This window comes from Camellia sinensis, chromosome 14 (genome assembly GCF_055761805.1).
Source record: "Camellia sinensis isolate YWXY chromosome 14, ASM5576180v1, whole genome shotgun sequence".
Classification (NCBI taxonomy): domain Eukaryota; kingdom Viridiplantae; phylum Streptophyta; class Magnoliopsida; order Ericales; family Theaceae; genus Camellia; species Camellia sinensis.
The window spans coordinates 41,605,988-41,627,883 of NC_138974.1; the positions used below are offsets into that span (position 1 = coordinate 41,605,988).

Below are 21,896 nucleotides of genomic sequence, written 5' to 3' on the forward strand. Positions count from 1 at the left end.
AACCTAACATTTTCACCTTTTCAAACCGAACATGAGTCAATTTTGGTGGGCTGTGTTATATTTTTTTACACTCTAGCTTGGTGTATAATAATCAACAATATCCCAATGACCCAAACCATTTTTATTGGAAGTCAACATGAGTAGGTGTTGATATGTAGGATCCATATTTGCTTGGAATTTAGATTAGCAGTTGGTGTAAATTCAACTACATGGACAGCAAGAGAGAGATAAATGTGAGACAAGCTTTGCACTTGTTTTGTTTCCCTGCCTAGTGTTGGACACAGTGACGTAATTAGGAATTTCAATCAGTGGTGTCATTTAACAAGTCATCGTTAATGTCATTATCTTATATTTTTAGTCTTACAAAACTTATTAATAATATTAGCATTCGCATGATACTTGTAAATCACATATATATTTTCAATTACGTTGAAAAAAAATAATTCAAATTACTAAATTAAAAAATTTTAATATTTCAAAAAAAATAATAAAAAACTTTTTATAAGATTAAACACTACAGTGGTCGTTAGAGAACTATATAGCCGAGACTCGAGGGAGAACAAATTGTTAGAATTATTCGAGGATAAACGCAACATAACTATATGTTAGAATTATTTGAGACATCCGACATAAAATCAATTGGTTATGTGCAGAGTAGCCTTCAAATTATATAATTCAAACTTAGGTGATTTAGAGAAGATGTGTGGATGAATCGAACTTGGGTAGTTTAGAGAAGTGACATGGGACAAATCTCAAATAAATAGACAAATAAATCAACAAATAAGGGGCACAAAGACAAACAAAATAGATTACGTTATGACACTAATTGGCCATAAATGGAGTATTTGCCAGATTATATGAACTCAACTTGAGTGGTTTAAAAAAATGCTATGGAATAAGTCTCTAACATGAATTTATTTACAGAAGATTAAAAATGTAGCATAAGGTTTGATTTTTGTTTTTAACTCCACTGGGTCAATTTGTAAACTTTCAAAATTAGTATTTTATTTCTAGATCTATTGGGTTCAATTTGTTAATACTCAAAACTTTTATATGGAATTTACATATACTCTTTAACAAAATTTTGAAATTCAGTGGTTTCAAATGACACCACTGCCATCAAGATAGCTACGCCCCAGGTTGGACATAATTTTAGGCTCCGTTTGTGATATATATTTGGATTAAAATAGTCATATAGGACAAAATAAGTTGTTTTAGTTAAATAAGATAAAATATCACATCTAATCCATAATCATTTTCTTTTTTCTCTCACAAAAGTCTAAAAAGTTAAAAAAAAAATTATTCCAAACGAGACTTTTTAAACCAAGACTAAAATAATTAAAAAGTCAAAAAATTAAAAAATCAACCCACAATCCAAACAAACTCTTAATGAGATAATTTGTAACTTATTTTCTCCGTAGTCAAATTTGAACAACATATAGGTAGGCAGATGTCAGTCGTGCTGCACTTTTAAATTCAACAGATTGGGGGTTTAGTGTAGTTATCATGCAATACCAAAGAGACTTTGCTAACCTCTTCTTATGTGTGGTTCAAAGTGTGCACGTCTATTTTCCGATGTACCTAAAAAGAAAAAAAAGACAGAGAGTTGCCTTTTAAACCCATGTTCAAGTCAAGAAGGTAGTGACATTTTAGATTAAAGAATGTTTAGTGTCACAAATATTCTGCAGAATCTTTCGCAATTGCATAAAATATTTGAAATTCAATATTGTTGGTTGAGATTACCAACCGGTGAAAAACCAACGGCTTCTAAACACTTTTAACTATGTTTGTTTTGAGAAATAATAGGTCATAGAATTGGATTACAGATCTCGATGATTCTCAAATCTCAAATTTGGATAGAAAAGTAATTTTTTAGATTAATAGCACAAACATGATAACGATCTATTTAGTACAACTTTTGTAAAGTGAAAAAGTTACTAATAAATTATGAAGTACGATAATCAACTTCTTATTTTATTTATTTATTTATTTAAACTATTTTTATCTCATATATTATAAATAAAAATTATAGCAAATACTTATTTTTAAATTAAACAAAAAAAATAATTTTAATAAAACCAAACACGTTTATATAAAACCTTTTTATGCGGGCAAACAAACTCCATGCATCGGATCATTTACATGAGGTGAATGGCTTCTAATTTAGTGACACTTTCTCACCTATCATATGTGAGAATTAGGGTTCAGCTATCGTCATAAATGAAAACAGTGATATCGCTAATTTATCTTGTAAAATTTGATAACTACTACAAATTCAACTACTTCTCTGTCGCTTAACAACTTTCATTTCTTACACTCTTACACTGTATTTGGTTGGAAGATTTGAAAATAGAAAGGAAAAATGTGTGTGAAATTAAATAAAATATAAGTATATTTTATTCACATTTCACTTATTTTTTCTCTTTTCATTTCCAAATCGTTTTCCAAATCTCTCTTAAAGTGTATCTGAAATTCTTAAGGGAAAAAAAAAAAAGTAGACATTTGCAAGAGTGAATGACAGAGTGAGTAATCTAACTCTTAGCACTAGGGGTCCCTCAAGATATAAGGTCGGTAAAGTTTCAGATTTGCACATTGACTAGCTTTTCAACAATTGATCAAAATTTTCCACTTCTAAATTCAAAGCTTGTAGATATATGTAGGGTCACTTCCTTTAAAAGCTTGACACAAAAGGATGGTGCACGCGTCCATTCTTGCGAGAAAATGTCAAGATTTTGGATATGATGCCTTTAAACTCAATTAGCTTTGAAAGTTTGCTTTGTTATTTTATTTTATATTATTTATTTATTTAATGCACTAGTTTGAAATGGTTTGAAGAAAAATCATTTAAAACAAGATATTTTCCTTATTGTAAAATTTAATTTTTTTTAAGTGTAGTAAAAAGGTATGACAAAAAAAAAAAAAATACTAAATTTTCTTTCACACTCACCACAAAAGTCAGCTAGTAATCAGATTTCTCACCATTTACGAAAATCCTTTTAACACAAAAACATTCATAAATTTTTATGACATTTGGATTGGGATACTCCAACTAGGGATTCCTTGCCCAAGATAAAACTATGCCCAATTCTTCCCAATCCAATAATCACTGAGGTCTCTCCATCCATCTTGACAGGGTAAGTAGCTAGTACTTTGATTACTTTGTACCAAAAAAAGAAAAGAAAAAGGGAAGTAGCTAGTAGTGCATTAAACATTAATTAAACTAGCGGTTAGCAGAGGCAACGCGTGTGCCGAGTTAAATAAATAAAATAAAATAAAATATTCAACATGTATTTGTTGTAACCTAATTTGGTAAGAGTCTTCTCTATTAACTTTGTAGCCTTAAATTCGAGTCCTGTTCCATCATGTTAATTAACTTTTTTGTATAAATAACTGGACACTTGACATATAGAGAGACAATTTTAAAACACCAATCTAAGTGTTCACATGTATAATAATATAGATAAGATAAATGACACACTCTATTGTTACCCAATTTACCCAATGTCGATGCGGAAAACCATAACTGGCTTTTTACCTAATTTGTGACATCATCACTATAATAGAATTAACACCCACCTAAATTTTTTATACATTTCAAAGAGGACTGACTTTTTTAGCTATGTATATACTTGAGGGTCCATGTTCACTGAACATATATATATATATTTTTTTTTGATTCAAGAACATATTATTGTATGTACCAAAGTCTTTTTTTTTTTTCTCATTATTTTCTTTACTGATTTAGTTTAATCGTCAAGACACTTCAAAATCAAATGATTCCACCTACCAATGTTTGAATTCCTCCACAAAATAACAGCAAACACTAGCTATAATTAAATGGTGAAGAATAAAGAGACAAAAACTGGGTTGTTTGATCTTTTGGTGTAAAAATATTTTTAATTAAGAGTAGTTAGTGGCGTAAAAATCAACACTGAAAGTAATATAAGGAAATATTTATTTTGCGTGTCACTTTATATGATTCAATTTTATATTTAAGAATTTCTTTAGATGGGATAATCATGTTTTTTTTTTTAGTTCTAACTAACTCAAACAAAGCAAATGTTTTGATTTTAATCTTTACTATATGAAAATGCTAAAATCTTCTCACCAATTTTTATTTATTCAATTATTATTATTATTTAGGGGGATATTATTTTTGTTGAAATTCAAATTCAATTAAAGAATGGCATATCATGCATTTTCAAAAATAATCATTCAATTTAGTAATTAACAAATGACATTGTCACAACCGCACATCTTTTCATCATTGGTATGACATCAACACCTATGAATTGTGAGATCTGCATTGAATAATTTTTTCACTCTTACAAAGTTAGTGATATGTAGTCAAATATTAACTTTAATATCTGACTAAAAGTCATTACAGTCTAACTTATACAACCATCTTATAATTGTTCAAAGACAAATACTGATTAGTATTCTTAGAACATTGTTTAATGTTAAAAATTATGCAAAAAAAATGATTTGCAAATAATACAAAAAATATTAAAAGTTTTAAATTCAATTAAAAATATTTTAAAATAAGTATAAAAAATGTTATTTATTTTTATATTATTTTTCTAATACCTCTAGATATTTGTTATCAAGACTCTTGGTAAAATCGCACTACTAGCCTCTTTCTTTGATCCCATTCACTCCATTCATGATAAGTTACAAAATACTTTCAAATTATAAAAAGTTTTAAATTCAATTAAAAGTATTCTAAAATAAGTATAAAAAAATATTATTTATTTTTGTATTATTTTTCTAATACCTCTAGATATTTGTTATCAAGACTCTTGGTAAAATGGCACTACTAGCCTCTTTCTTTCATCCCATTCACTCCATTCATGGTAAGTTACAAAATACTTTCAAATTTCAACATTAAAATGGAAATGGAAATGGCATCACTTGTATGTAGGCATTAACTCTTTAAATTTAAATTTATGTCATTTTTATCAATAGTATTAAAACATCATCTTTTCGTATTACAATTTATTTATTATTTTATATGTCACACCCTTATTAACATATAAAATAAAAAAATAAATATTATAATCATAGTTTTATTGAATTTTCTTTCCTTGACACTCAATGAAGTTTGACTCAAGTTGTCTATAACGCTTCCTCTGTTTCCATTAAGCCTTACGACACCTTATATATTTATGTCATCCATTCAAGTTGGCATGTGTGTGGCCCAATCATACTTTAGCAAGTAAACCAAATGATTGATACAACTTTGATTGCTAGATTATTTTTTATTAAATTAAACTGGTGGGTACGTGTGAAATTCAAATCAGTAAAAATAAAATAAAAAATTATAATATATTGTGTGTCGCTCTATTGATAAAAACCTTTTTTAATAGGCCTAACGTCTTAATTCAAGTCCTACCCTCTCCTCGGGATGATTATGAATGAGATTATAAAGATATAATTATTTTTAACCATTAAAAAAGGAAAATAATTAGATGCTTATCCTCTAATACCACAATTCTATGATAATACTTAGTTCATATTTTCTCTCATTTAATTCCATACTAGTATTAAAATCATGCGAAAATTTCATACTACATTAAATAAATGTGGATCCTGATTTTCCCTTCCATGATTTAATAAAAAAAAAATTGTCTTATCCCACAATCAAATGTGAAATTAAAATGCAAGTGAGACTCAATTATTTCTCACCTCTTATTCCTAATAATATTGCAATCAAACTTGAAATTAAAATGCAAGTGGGACTCAAATGCTTCCCACTGTACATTATAGTAATTATATTTACATATCATCACTACAACATTTTCTTAGTTTAGTGACATTTGAAAGTGCCACAAAACTATTCTTCTAATGACATTTTTTGGTCTTGTGGCATTTTGAACAAGTGCCACTTCTATCGGTGCCACGGTAGATACGAGTGACACGGTAGATACTTGCAAGTGTCACTGCACCATCATGGTTGAAAACTTTCAATGACATTTTAATGTCATGGTAGATATTATTTGTGACACTATCAAGCGCCATTAAAAAAAGAGTTAGTGACACTTGTAAGTGCCATTACACCATCAAGACTAAAACCTTTCAGTGACACTTTAATGTCATGGTAGGCACTATTCGTGACACTATCAAGTGCCATTCATGACGATAATTCATTGTAGAACAATTTGATCCGCTCTTGCGGAGACTCAAACCGCCAACCTTCCGCACCATAAACCTTATACACCACACTCTTCCCACTACACCTCTATACCACCACATGATTATATATGCAACATATATTATTTATATAGTACATACATCCATATTAATATAAAAGTATATGTATAAACATAATTATTTTATTGAACATAATTTATGTAAAACAAACAATTTACTACCAAAATAAAAAAAGACCACTTTTGGCGACTAAAAATATTTTTTAGTCGCTAATTCTATACTTTTGGCTACTAATTATTTTTTAGTTGCTAAAAAACTTAACTTTTGTCGACCAAAATCGGATTTGGTCGCCGAAGATGCACTTTCAGTTACCAAAATTTTGGTCACCAAAAAATTTTATTCCCGCCTTAAGATTTTAGTTCTCCCGCGCTAAAAATGACCACTTTTGGCGACTAAACTTTTTTTTTTGTCGCCAATTGTAGACTTTTGGCTACTAAAATTTTTTTTGGCACCAAAAAGCTTTACTTTTGAATACTAAAATTTTTTTAGTAGGTAAAACCCATATAATTAGTGACCAAACTTATTTTTAGTCACCAATTGTAGACTTTTGGCTACTAAATTTTTTTAGTCGCCAAAAAACTTTACTTTGGGCTACTAAAAATTTTTTAGTCACTAAAACCCATATAATCACCGACCAAACTTAGTTTTAGTCGCCACTAAAATTGTTTAGTCGCCAAAAAGCTTTACTTTTGGCAACTAATACTGTTTTGGTAGCTGAAAGCTATACTTTCAGCGACCAATTTTTTTTGGTCAGGAAATTTAGTCACCGAATATGCTTTTTCCTGCAGTGTATATTGAGTTTAATTCATTTATTTTTAATCATTTACAGCATTTTAAAAATTTAGAAAATATATTGACATTTTTTGTTTTTTCAAAAATGTCATAATAAGCTTGGAAAATTTTTGGCTTAGTGGCATTTTTCAAAATACTATAAAATATTTTTTTATGACACTTTTCACCTAAGTGCCATAAAAAGTAATTTGCACCTACCTAGTGTCCTGACATTTTTTAAAAAATGCCATTGCAACTAAAGTTTAGTGGCATCTGTTGGTAAATGTCACGAACATAATTTTTTGTGTCATTATTTTATAAAATGTCATAAAATTGATGTGACATTTCTTTATTGAAATGCCACTAGAGCCTTATATGTTTTGTGGTTCTATGGCATTTTTCTAAAACATTTAATGCCAATTTTTATTTTTGTGGCATTTTCTAGAAACAAGTTACTAGTGTAGTGTCACTAAAGCGTAAATTTGTTGTAGTGACATTTTTGTTGTAGTGAAGTAACACTTTTTTTAATTGAAATGCCACTAGAGCCTTGTATGTTTGTGGCTCTATGACATTTTTCTAAAAAATGCCACCAAATATTCTTTTTGTGACATTTTTTAAGAACATGCCACTAGTATGGTGTCACTAAAATATGTTTTTGTTGTAGTGTTGTGACACTTGTTCATTAAAATGTCACTAGAGCCTTTTATGTTTGTCGTTTTGTGGCATTTTTCAAAAACGTGCCACTAAATATCATTTTTGTGGCATTTTCTAAAAATATGCCACTAGTGTAGTGCCACTAAAGTATGTTTTTGTTGTAGTTTTGTGACACTTATTCATTGAAATGTCACTAGAGCCTTTTATGTTTGTCGTTTTGTGGCATTTTTCAAAAACGTGCCACTAAATATCATTTTTTGTGGCATTTTCTAAAAATATGCCACTAGTGTAGTGCCACTAAAGTATGTTTTTGTTGTAGTTTTGTGACACTTGTTCATTGAAATGTCACTAGAGCCTTTTATGTTTGTCGTTTTTTGGTATTTTTCAAAAACGTGCCACTAAATATCATTTTTTGTGGCATTTTCTAAAAATATGCCACTAATGTAGTGCCACTAAAATATGTTTTTGTTGTAATGCATGTTTACATTTAAAACACACTAAACACATATGTCATCTCATGCCTTCTAGCTTGTAAACAAAAATAAATTAATATTATTTTATAAAGCACAACATAAATAATATCACATAAAATTTTGCTACTACTATAATATTGTGGTAGTTCACAAATTACCCACGTTTTATTTGACCTAACATGTAATCCAATTATTATATCAGAAATGTCGTAGTTAGAGAGAGAGAGAGAGTGAGAGAGAGCGAGAGAGAGAGAGAGGAGGCAAGTTGGCAAGTGAGGGCGGGATACCAACCTTTGGAAATGTTGTACTTTGGACTATTTAAAGCAGCAGCAGCAGCGAGCTAGCACACCCCACTACCACAACCTCATCTTATATATTAGTGGAGTCTCTCATCATCATTCTTGACAAATATAGCCTCTCAATTCAAGTCCCTCAAAATCATTTTAAGCACTATATAATAAAGTCTTATATACTAAAAACTTTGGAAAGATTGAGAGAACCAAAGATGGTGAGAGCTCCATGCTGTGAGAAGATGGGATTGAAGAGAGGTCCATGGACTCCTCAAGAAGATCACATACTCATTAATTATATCAATCTCTATGGTCATAGCAATTGGCGTGCTCTTCCCAAACAAGCCGGTAATAATTCCCATCTGGGTTTCTCTTTATGATGGTATAGAGAGTGTAATCTTCATTCGGACATTTTATCAAACATTTAACTGATGTGTTGATGTTTTGTTTGTTTTCTGATCAGGTTTATTGAGGTGTGGGAAGAGTTGCAGGCTCCGATGGGCGAACTACTTGAAGCCAGACATTAAACGAGGAAACTTCAGTGAAGAAGAAGAGGAGACCATCATAAAATTGCATGAAAAGTTGGGAAACAGGTGTGTGATTGATTTTTGTGTCCTATATCTTTTTATATGTTAGAATATTGGACAAATTCCAAACACATCCCTTAATGTTTGTTTAAATTATAAATTATCTCATATAGTTCTAGAAATTACATTATACCCTCTAAAGTTTCTAATTTCATAACAAATAAGTCTTTTTATTAATAAATCATCAAGTTAATTAATAATTTTTAATAATGTTAAAATTTTATTTCAATAAATAATTCAGATAATTTTATTATTATATAGATGAACAGTTAGAAATTTTATTTTTTCAATTAATTCTGTTAAATAAAAAATTTTGACAGAGAAATATTCGTAATTTTTAAAATCACAAGAAATAATTCGTATTTTAAGCAAAAATCTAAAGTGTATTTGTAATTTATCTTAGAATATTTTAAAGTATGATATAATAATTAGAAGTGTCATCAGATATTAAGATAAAAAAAATTGGAGATGGAGAACTAAGTGCCCTTATAGAGAAGGAGATTTTTACCACTGTGAATAACAAGATTTAACATATTAATTCAACTAATTCAAATCTTTATATAATCTTTCAATTGCAGATGGTCAGCCATCGCAGCAAGATTACCGGGACGAACCGACAACGAAATAAAAAATGTGTGGCATACCCACTTGAAAAAGAGACTCAAACAAAAGCAGCCCACCCAGCTGGAGCTGGAAATCAAACCACCACACTCCATCAAAATCCAGAAAAATGATCAAGTCACAGAGAAAGAACCAGAAGAAGCCACCATGACTTATCCAAATGCAGTCGTGAGGCTTCAAAGCCCGGAACATTCAGCCAGTGACATCTCTTCCATCACCACCACCAGCACTGACAACACCACAACCACCAACACCACTTCTATGGACGATGATGCATTTGACAACTTCCCCGTGGTGGACGAGAATTTTTGGTCAGACGTGTTCTCGGTTGACAATTCCGGCGAGATGGATGATTTTCCGGTAGCTGGAGCTGACCCAGATGCTCAATTTCAATTATCACCTCGTCTTCATGCAATGGAACATATTTGTGGTGGCAACAATTCAAGCATGCATGATGGCATGGACTTTTGGTTCAACCTCTTTACAAAAGCTGGGGGATTACCAGAATTGCCAGAATTTTAGCAGAGTTTCAATTGTATTTTTCTTTTTTCTTTTTTTAGATTTTAATTTTTTGGCGTCTAGCTTTTGACCGTTAAATATTGTGAAAGTAAGTGAAAGCTGGCTTCAATATCTTTGATTGATTATTCATGAACCAAACAAAAAAGTTGTCTTTGTCTGTTACAGCATTTTCCATACAAAATAATAAACGAGGAACATCATGGCAATGACTTGTGAAAGCATCAAGCACCTGTAGAAACAGTGACAGCATGGAAAATATTTATATAAAAAAAATTATTTGATTTTTTTTATCACAAAATAGAAAATTATGAGCTGTATTTATTAATGGAATGACTTGTCTGATACTCAAACACTATACTCAAACACTGGGTCTAATGGGAGGGAGAGAGGGGTCCAGGGGGGTTTTACCCCGGCCAAGATTTTTTGGATACTTTTGTAATTTTTATGTTGCTTTCATATAACTATAATTCTATACTTATAAATAGATTGGGGCATGTTAAGAGACAGTTATATTTTTCTGATTATAGTGAAAATCGCAGCAACCGTGGACGTAACCTTATTCTGGGGTAAATCACGTAAATTCTTGTGTTTTTGTGTTTGATTTGTTTGATTTATTTGATTCGTTTTTTCTTTCTTGTTTGTTATTTCGTGTCTCACCGATCTTGGTTAAGAATGGTCAATTCCTAACATTATCTCCATTTAAAATTTTAATTGGACCAGACAATTGAGATCTCTGATCGGTAAGAATTATTAAACGGACGACTCTGACCTATAAGAATCAAGAAACAGAAGACACTTACCACTTAGTGACTTTGACAAAATTCAACGGGGCTATGTTTTCATATCCTCTTATCCGTAAGTGTCTTTCATTTAATGACTCTTATCGATCAAAGACTCCAATTATCTGGTCTAGTTCAACTTTTAATTTAGTTAGATCTCACTAAGGTTGTATCTTTTGCTTATGGTTTACTTACTACCGTGATGTTAATTAATCATAGTTCATCTCTGTGAAATTACTATTGTTATGATGATGATGATGACAACAGATATTAAATGTTTACTATATAACAAAACTGTTTATAATCAAGCATGTATGGCTCCATTATCATAAATCACAAGTGGATTTGAATAATGGTCACCCAATAAACTATATATAAAGCATAGCATAGCTTTCTAAGGACCAAGATTATACTATACACACTTCAATCAATAATGTTTGTCAAGGCTAGGTCTACCATGGCATACTGATCAGGGACGCTATTCCTTAGTCCAACACCACTAGATTTTGGAGTCCCAAAATTCTTCAAATAAACCAAGTATTAATAAGAAATGAACTTTTTTTTAAAATATATATATATATATTGGTGATAGATCCAATTTGAAGGGTGCCTGAGGCATGAGATTCAATGAATATTTTTTATTATTGATAGATCCAATTTTTGTGAAATAATTTGGTGAGAAATCTTTTTTTATTGTTTTGAAGGATTTTTGTTTTCAATTTTACCTCTTAATTTATTTGTTGACTTTCGTTGACTATCTATTCAAATTTTTTTTATCTGTTCAAAATTTTTTACACTATTTGTTTAATTTTTTAATCTTTTCTGTTAGGTTTTTATTCTTGGCAACCCCGTTTGACAAAACTCCTTTCAGATGTATTTATTTTCGCACTTTTATTTCAGTGAGGCTATGAGTTTATTAGATGCGAATCCAAACCCGAATCAAACCATGCAGAGAAGTTTGTGATGTTAATGCTTTCAAGATTGCCACTTCGCTGATTATTACGGGGGTCAAGCTGCCCGGTCAGCTCGCGGCCGAAGCAAAATGCAAAATTACATTCAAAATTGCATGTCCGTCGTTGCTCGCTCGAGCCAAGGAATTCTCGCTCGAGCTAGGGCTTGCTCGCTCGAGCCAAGGAATGCGCGCTCGAGCCAAGGATTGCGTCCATACAAAAACCTAAAAGAGTGTATTCCTCGCTCGAGCCAAGGATCCGTCGCTCGAGCCAAGGCACTAGTAGAAATCATGAAAAATACACTCCTCGCTCGAGCCAGCAAATCTTCGCTCGAGCGAGCCTCAGAATCCGGATTTCTCAAGGAGTTTGTTTTCTTCCCAATCTAGGATTACTTTTGGTTCTCTATAAATACTTGGTTTTTTCCCAAAACTAAGTGATTGATTGAAGTCCTCCAGATCTTCTTTTTGGTTCTTAAGGATTATATCTGGGGATATTTTGTTTGTTTTCTTTGATGTTTTTATTGAGTTTTCAACTCATGATTTAAAGAGAGTACATCAAAGGTTTGTTTGATATATACAAAAGAGAGTGTTGTTCTTCAGTTGTGTATTCTGAAGAATTCGAGCCTGAAGCTGTGGTGGAATCCAGAGTGGCTCATCAAAAAGACAATTCCGTGGTGAAGATGGGGTTGGAAGAGGCACATAAAGGTTGGTTCAATTAGGCGTTGTGGATTCGCTAGGTAAATTGAGAGTATACCTGTGTAATTCCTTTAAATCTTCTTAGTGGATTGTTCTTGTGGCTGTTGCCCGTGGTTTTTTGATCACAGTTGGAGGTGTCCAATTGTGGTTTTTTCCACGTAAAATCGTTGTGTCTCTTTGTCTTGATTGTTTGATTGTTTGATTGGGATTGTTATATTCTGCTTAAAATTGATACATAATTACAAATCAACATCTAGAGGATTTCTAGATTTTTCATTTTCAATTCAAAATTTTCTTATCTGTTTAAATATTTGTCAAAATAAAATTCTATCTGTCAAATTTTTTGTCTATCTATTCAATTTTTCCCTTATCTGTTCAATATTTTTTTTAATCTTTTCAGTTCAATTTTTGTTCCTATTAGTCAAGCCAACTCTATCTGACATCAAAGTCTTTTCTATCTGTTGAAATTTTGTATTTATCAATTGCAATTCGTAGAGAGATGATAGAGTTATCTATTGCAATATCAAGCTAATTAAACCAAACATATCTGTTAAAAAATTATTATTTTTCTATTTGTTCAAATATCTCTCTATCTCATCTAGTCAACACAAACAAGAACAAGAAAAAATGGTCCGATCTGTTTCATTTTCATTAACATCAACATCATCAACAACATCATCAAAATCAACATCAACAACCAAAATAACTAAAACTATAACTACATACATATACATGTATATATACACAACAGATCAGCTACAAAAAAAAAAAAAAATCTGGAGACAGAGATAGAGATACGTACACACATACATATATACATACACACATATATGAAATCCAAGTGTGTATCATCAACATAGATTTGAGATCTGTGTATCATCAAACAAATCTTAGATCTATATATCTGAGTATGTGTCACAGAGAGAGAGTGAGAGAGATATAAGAAAAGAGATTATGTGGTGTGTCAGCGGCGATGGACGATGGAGAATGATGGCGTAAGGTGTGAGAGAGAGTGAACCGACGCCAGCAACGACTGTAACTTTTTTTCAAATCTGAGGTGGCGTCGGCAACGTCTGCCTAGATCTGTTGTGGTGGAGGGAACTATCACGACCCAAACCCGTCCCTATGAGTTTAGCACCGTAACCGACCAGTAATCCAAGATTACCGAAGGCCTGCTTAACAGTAAAACAGTAATACAGAGTACAGGGGCTGACGGAAGCCAAAACAGTAATTAAAAGATGTCTAATGAGTTATGACAGTCTGTATGTAAAAAGACTTTTCAAAACATATTCACATTCAAGACAAAACAGCATATACAAACATTATATACAATCATTCAGGTTAGGGACCAAGTTCCTATCATAACAGTACAGTACAGGTCTATACAGTCTATACAAAACAGATACAGAAAGGGAAAAATCTAAAACACCCCGAAGCAGCCTTAGCTTGGCAGCACTTGGAACCTCAAGGTGAGGCACGATGGTTGGCTTGACAAAACAAGAGCTAATCCAACGCTCCTAACTCCGGTCCGGTGCCTGAACACTTACATATATACATAAACAGTGAGCTAAAACCTAGGGACTAACATATGCGTAAAGAGGTTAAGAATGAATTTCCTTTCAGTATTGAAAATAGTCATTTATCAGTATATTAGTCTTTCAGATTGTAGCTCATAATTCATGCCATAATAGTCATTCAAAAACTATAATAGTTGTATGTGGTACATCCAATAGCAAAACAGTACAGTAGGTCTTAACAGACCGAACAGTTAATGATGGTCATCATATAAGTAGACAGTAAGCGTGGGAACCGACAGAGATCTCTGTAACAGTAGTAGTAACAGTTCAGTAACAGTAAATTGCTATGGATGCCACGAATACAGTTCACAAATAGGACAAATATTCATTCAGTAAACAGTGTCATTTCATAAAGCAGTACAGTCATTTGTTTAGAAAATAATCTCAATTGAACATATCTTTACAACATTGTTACTCACAGAGTTCTGGGCTACAGATAAGCTAGTACGCGTCCTCGGATGCCAATCTTACATAGTTACAGAACGAACACACACTAAGCTACACAGTTGGGAAATAATAACTTAATCCCTAATTTGCCTCGTGTAGACACCCCATTTTTTACCGCCTTTAAGACTTGGACGTGACTGATGGTTTTGGAAGTTGTGTAGGGAAAAAGTTCAGTTTCTTCGACAAGGAGAGAGTCAAATCTCAACTTCATACCCCTTTTTGGACCAAAACACTCTTGATCAAAAGATTTTAGACCTTAAAACCCTCTCTTTCAAAACGTTTCTGAAATAAAGTTTTTACAATATTCCGAGGCTCGCATTTTGTCAAATATTGCGCTTTTCAGTAAACCGAGCAAGGACAAAGTGAAAATGAATGAAAGAGAGATGAAATTTTTGAAAAAACTTTCAAAACACCTTGTCTAGGGGTTTGGAGTTGAAGAAAAGAGGAGAAGAGAGAGGAAAACTAGTTTGGGAGAAGTTCGGCATGAATCTGGGTAGGACCGAAACTGCGCGACTCCACCGAAACAGGCATAACTCTTTGCACAGGGGAAATTTTGATGCAAGGTTGGTGCCATTGGAAAGATAACTTCTAGGGCTTCAATGTGGCCACATGGACAACCAGAAAATCTAATGGAAGACCAGAAAAATCAGGTGGTCAAAAGTGGTTCGGCATGAATTTGGGAGGACCAAAACTGCGCGGCTTCACCAAAACGGGCATAACTCTTTGCACAGGAAGAATTTAGATGTGAGGCCATTTCCATTGGAAAGGAGACTTCTGGGGCTTCATTTTTCACTCAAAAATCTTCTAAATCAAAGTCCCGGTGGGGGAGATATGGTTGGTTGAAGTCCGGTTGGACCGAATCTGCGCGGCTTCACCAAAACAGGCATAACTTTTTGCACAGGAGGAATTTTAATGCAAGGTTTGCGGCATTGGAAAGCTAACTTCAAGGGATTCATGGCCGACTAGCTGTAGGCCTTGAACCTTTTGAACCCTGGTCGACCGATCAAGGCAAGTGGTCGGCCGACCACTTGAACTGGTCGGCCAGCTACCCTCTGTTTTGTCTCTCTGAGTGTGTTCCAGCTGTGCCAGCTGTGAAGCAATTGACCCACTGTCCGAGATTTGAGCCCTTTGTTTCTCTTCTTAAGCAAGCTTTGGTTCCTTTTCTTAGCTTCTAAGAGAAGCTTGACCCTTTTGGTCTAGCTTCCTCAAGAAGCTTGACCCTTTTGGTTAGCTTCCTTTAGAAGCTTACACCCTTTACTTGAGACTTCCTAGAGAAGCCATGGCCCTTTGTTTTCTATAAGACAAGATCTCAACTCCATTTTTCAAGGTTAGAAAATTTAGCCAAGGGATATACACTCCTCCCTCCATAGCCTTCTTCTTCAAAGCTCCAAACCCTAATATTCTTGCACCATTTGCACTACACCTCATAGCCTACCACCTCCACCAACCATTCCAGCATCTTGGAGGTCATTTGCAGAGCTTGAGAAGTCACATTTTTGGTCCAGAAGTTGTTAAGGGTCGGTTCTACAAGGGTAACCCTCTATTTTTCCCATTTTTACATTATTTTGCTCCATAGTTTAGCCTTATTTGAAAGCATTTTTGGACTTCGACATAAACTTAAAAAAGTCTTTTTTTGATCTTATAAACATGTTTGTTTAAGAACTTTTTTTTGTTGGGGGTCATCTTCCCCCTTGTATGCTCCATTTCCTCATATTTAGGGCTATGCATTAGAGCATTTGCATTGGCCTTGGTTTGGCCTTTTGGCCACTGAAATCCAATGAACTTTCAGTGGCCAATATGTGTCTTTGAGCTCCAAAATCATAGAGGGGTGACCCTCTCACCCCTCATTCTCTTCACTAGCTTTGTTGGCCTTCCAAAGGAGCTCCATTTTGCATGTTGTGAAGTCCTATTTTAGACCATATTTTGCGAGTTTTAAGGTCTGCCTTGACTCTGTCCAGAGCCTATTTTATCATATTTTATGTCTATGATGCATGTGTAGAACAATCCCATTCAAGGCCTTTCAAAGGGACCTTTCATTGCATGCTTCCTAGACCAATTTCAGGCTCTTTTTGGTGGGTTTTAGGGATGTCATAACTCATTTCCAAAGGTGATTTTGCCCTTTTGTTTGTCTATCATGTATGTGTAGAACAACCCCTTGCATGGCTTTCCAAAGGGGCTCATCATTCTTGCATGTGTTGACCGAATTTCAGTGATTATTTGGGCATATTTTGGCATGAAATACTTTTGTTTTTGGCTGGTTGGGTGAGCCCTCATATTCTTCATATAGTTATAGAACAACTCATGGTTCACTAGCTTCCTTTGCATACTTTGTTGGACCTTGATTTTAGCACATTTTGGCCATGCCTTAAACTGATAATGTGCTTATTTTGGACTGCCCTAGCTCTGTTTTTGGGTCTTGTAGTTAAATGATGTTAGTTTTGCATGCTTGTAGTTCAAGGTCCATGCTTAGCTTTGAGTTTTGAGATCCATTCCATGCATATACTGAGGTGTGTTCATGTTTTGAGCCTATTATTCATCACATTTCAGAGCTTATACGAATGCCATGTTGCCATGTTTTCATCTCTTTAAATGCGTTTGAGAGTCGGGCTTGTATGCCTCATTTACCGACCATTGAATGAGCTCTATTCTATTGCATTCTGAGCCATCATTTTAGGCCATTTTTCCACTATTTCAGACCTTCCTAGGGTCTGTTTGGGGTTGGTTTTGCCATTGGGGCATTGCTTTGGGTACCTCTAGAGTAATACACTTCACTAGTTTCGGTACCCGGGCTCCCTAGCTTGCATTGTGTGCCATATTTGCATGTTTCGGGACCATATTTCATGCTGTTTTAGAGCTGTAATTTATGCTATTCCATGTCATGTTTCATCATTGCCATGTTTTGGTAGAGTGGCATTCCATGCCTTAGGTTCGGTCTTTGGTATTTGTGCATGTGTGCACCCATTTCGGTTGTCTCATTTTCATCAAATGGCCACTGATGTGAGTGTGGTTGAGGTCCACTCATATTGGTGTAAGTCCATCATGCATTGTGTATGCCATTTTAGTTCATAGCATTGCGTATGCTAGGTCGCATGTTAGAACATTGTGTATGCCGTGTTACATCGAGCATTATGTACGCCATGTCATAGTATTGCGTATGTTAGGTTGTATGTTAGTCGCATTGTGTATGTCATTTCATTTACATCATGTTTGGGATAGGAGTTAGCCCAAGCATGGGAAACGAGGGATGTTTCGTACTCCGAGTGACGGAACGTGTCTCAATTCCCGGTCACCGACACTCCGGATCACCCATGATGGAGTTTAGGTCTTGTTGTGTTTATATGTGCATTCATTTCACATCAAGTCGTGCAATTCGACTCCTCGGCCATCATGCATCGAGATGCGTGATTGATAGCATAAGGATCGAGGACTACACTCCCTGAAGAGTAGTCATGCATACATATGTGAAAATACTTCGCTGTGCCCCTTTCTTGCTCTCTGTTACAGCAAATCAAAAATTAGCAGCTTTCTAAAGCCTTGCACAGCATTCCGGGATTAATTGCAAACAGAGGCGAATCGGGGCATCGCAATGGATTTCTGCGCAAGGCAACTCGAGCATGCATCTTTCATCATTCGGAACAGAGCTAAGGCGGTCCATAAGCTTGCATGCTAGTCTATCCACTTTCCTAGTTAATTTGTTAATTAATTAGGGTTTTGTAACATTTAAATATTTATTCGGACTGTATATTATTTATTCGGACCCTCCGAGCGAAGGCAATGTTGTAATAAGTGTGTGTGTGTGTGATGTATGTCTTCCAACCCCATGTCTTTCTCCCTTTTATTTACTAGCTTATGATGGTTAGATTAGGGCATGTTTCAATTAGCATACTTATGCTCGCATGTTTGCATTCATTCATCTGTATTGCATGCACCGGGCTCGGCGCATCACACTAACTGCATTTGTATTTCAATTCCAAATTAAATACGTGTTAGCTGTAGTATCATCATATGCCATGTTTAGAATAGCCGAACCTATTGTAGTTGCATTTTGGCATGTGTTGCATTAGGCATTTCTGTATAGTTAGGATCATGCATGGATTTCTAACATAGCTTCTGCTTTGGCTTGGAGTACTCGATAAGTGTTTATGCTTTATCATCCTTGCATGTGTGTGAGTGACTGCCATGATAGCATGCTTACCATGAGGCTAATTGCTTATGTGATATAACTGTCTGAATGCCTGTGGGTGAAGGTTGGGTTATTTGGATTGGAATAATTCATTAAATACGAGTTTTAAGCCCACTTGAGAGTGGCAAAATCATTTTTTCTAAGCCCATCCGAGGGTGGCAAATCTACGTCTTAGCCTACTTACGAGTAGCACCATCAAACCATTTTCAAATAAACAAACATGAGATGTTTTGTTCCAATTCAGGCGATCCAGTCTATACTTGTATGCTGTACGCATCACATAGTAAATCTAGGCTAATAACCGGAATAAGAACGCATAATGTTTTCAAAACTAGATATCATGGTTAGTTGAGGCCGATCTTTGATCGGGCGAGCGAGGGTGCTCACGAAGTGACCTTCCCCAATCGTACCCAAGTTCCCGAGCCGAGGCAACTTTGGTGATGACGAACACGTGGCCTTAGGCAACGAGTCAGGGTTTCCTAAATTTTCCAAAATAAAATATTTAGGTGGTGACTCTGTATCTGGCAAAACAGTCCATGTTTGGTACTTCTTTCAAAAAATCTGTTTTCAAAAATGATTTGCCAGATTTCGACTTTTTGATGATTTATCGGTCTTGCATTGCACTCTGCGAGATTAGATACAGGACCGTGACTTTGAGTCCTGAACTGTAGTGAGCTCAAATGAACAAAACGGGATCTCCCTCCCGAGACGTTCGGGGACGTCTACAGTTTCTGGCGACTCTGCTATGGATTTAGAGAACTTGACTCGAACTCATGATATCTTGTTTTTACACTTATGTGTTTCTTTGCATTGCATTTGCATTGGTGCGCCTAGGACACCGTGTTTGCCGTATGCTATTCCTGAACGGTTTGCCGGAGGCTCGCTTTGAGAAGCGTGCCATAAGGTTGGCCAGTTGCGGGCTCTGCCACGGCGAGAACACAAACCCCGATTTTTACCAGGGCCCCCCTTTTTGACTATTCGGCCTAGTGCATATCGAAATCCGTAGTGACCATTCCAAACTAGGATAGGTTGCTTACCCGATTTTAGGTTGTTTGAAACCACTGCGTGCATAGTGAAACCCTAGCTCTTGACAAAATAGGACAGGGAAACCCTACCCCAACATAGGGGTGTATTGGCTCTCACTTGCTTGTTATATGCTGTTAGATTGTGCTTCTACAGGAATGCGTGTATCAGTTTGCAAGTTTAGGTATCAGGCCTGCGGGCATCAGTATGTGGAGAATCAGTTTTACCTGAGGGTATCAGTTTACAGACAGAATTTTGTAAGGAGTGCAGTCATTCAGCTTTGCTCATGATGGTTCTGGTAAAATCAGGCTGAGATGTTGTCTGTTTTCTCTTTTGCTAGGTAGTCCTGGAACTATAGCTTCAGAAGGCTTCGATATCCCTCGGGTACCTTGGACTAGTGCTGATAGGCTTTGTTAGGTCAAAAATTCAATTCAAGGGCAATCAGTGTTCCTTTGCCAGAGGCAGGGTAAAAGGGCCAGTCAGGCACAGATCACTAGTTCAACAGTTACCAAATTAGTGGCCCTTATCCACCCTACCAGTGAACAGTCAGGCTGAGGCCTCAGTTTTTATCACAGAGATAGATATACCAGTCAGTCAGCCGAAACAGCAGAACATGGCAGGGATAGAGGAAATGATGCGCCAACTCCAAGAAAGTATGAAACTCATGCAGCAAGATGCTGTCCGCCAAGCAGAATTTGCCAAACAGCAGGCTGCGGTCATGGCCCTGCAGGCAGAGCTAATCACCAGGTTGCAACAGCAAAACGGAGCATCTGCTTCGCATCAAGCTCCCCCTTACCAGTAGATCCAATACCCGGGGAGACGCCAAATATCCAGGAAGGTACAGACATTCCGACAAGGCTGACTCCGCCCACAATCTTACCCCAGCTGTCTAAAGCACCAATCAACCTACCGGACTCTCCCTTTGAGTTCGAGATAGACCCTATAGCGTTGAAGTTGCGCAAGCTTGAAAAGATGTTCAAGAAATCTCAGAGAGTAAAGTCCATCCCGGACATCGAGGATGGGTATACCGACGCAGCTGTGACGCTGCCGGACAGATTTAAAATGCCGCATATCGACCGCTTTGACGACTCTGGAGACCCAAGGGTGCACCTTCACCTGTTTTCTGATATCTTGAGGCCAATGGGTTTGACCACAGCTCAGAAGTTGTCTCTCTTTGGCCGAACCATGTCTGGGATAGCCGCAATCTAGTATGCGAAATTGGAGAACTCCGTGAAACGGAACTGGGAAGAGCTGGCTGAGGCCTTTATTGCTCAATACTCCTACAACACACAGATCGAGGTCACAACTCGTGATCTCGAAGTCACCCACCAAGAACTTAAGGAGAGTTTCTCAGAGTTCGTGACGAGATGGAGAGCAAAAGCCTCAATGATGACTACAAGGCCTTCCGACAAAGATCAGATCAGGATGATTGTTCGGAATATACATGACATGTTGCTGCAGAAAATGATCGTTCTACCACTGTTTACCTTTCCAGACCTTCATGGAATGGGGGTTCAGATCGAGGATGCCATCCGACAAGGGATCTTTGCAGAAGATAATGAGTCGTTGAAGAGAAATGTTATTCACAATTCCAATGCTACTGCTAAAGGTAGCATAGCTATGAAATGCTCCGAAGTAGACACTAACACCACTTCCCTCAATGGCCAAAAACCAACCACCTCAAATCGGCCCCAAGCCCGAAAGTTCAATCCTCTTTATATGAGTCTCACCCAAGCTTTGGAGAAGCTGCAAGAAGAAGGGCACCTAGAACTCCTAGAACCCCAACCCCTTCCAAATCCTCTTCTACTAAGGTATGACCCAGCTAAATATTGTGCCTATCATCAATAACACGGTCATGATACGAACCGTTGCATCCACCTCCGTCATAAGATTCAGGATCTTATTGACGAAGGGACCCTAGCTCCACCCAAAAGACCTCAGGTTAGTACTGACTCATCACCTCCCCACCTCAACCTCATCCATACACTACCATCCACCTTCGACCCCAGCGTATACATCACCCCAGCCCATCTACCCAAGCCTGAGGTGTTCATTCCAGAAAGCATGGACTTATGCATGATGGATGCACTTGGACCCTAATCATCTCAAACCCATGA

At 35.6% G+C, this 21,896-nt stretch overlaps 1 protein-coding gene across 1 annotated transcript; it reads left to right on the plus strand.

Annotated features, from left to right (window-relative positions):
- Window positions 1–8,270: 8,270 nt before the first annotated feature.
- LOC114277318 (transcription factor MYB14) lies at window positions 8,271–10,331 on the plus strand. The gene is made up of 3 exons (XM_028219212.2): window positions 8,271–8,746; window positions 8,862–8,991; window positions 9,564–10,331. The coding sequence occupies exons 1-3, from the start codon at window positions 8,614–8,616 to the stop codon at window positions 10,126–10,128; spliced, it is 828 nt and encodes a 275-aa protein (XP_028075013.2). The 5' UTR covers window positions 8,271–8,613; the 3' UTR covers window positions 10,129–10,331.
- Window positions 10,332–21,896: the final 11,565 nt, after the last annotated feature.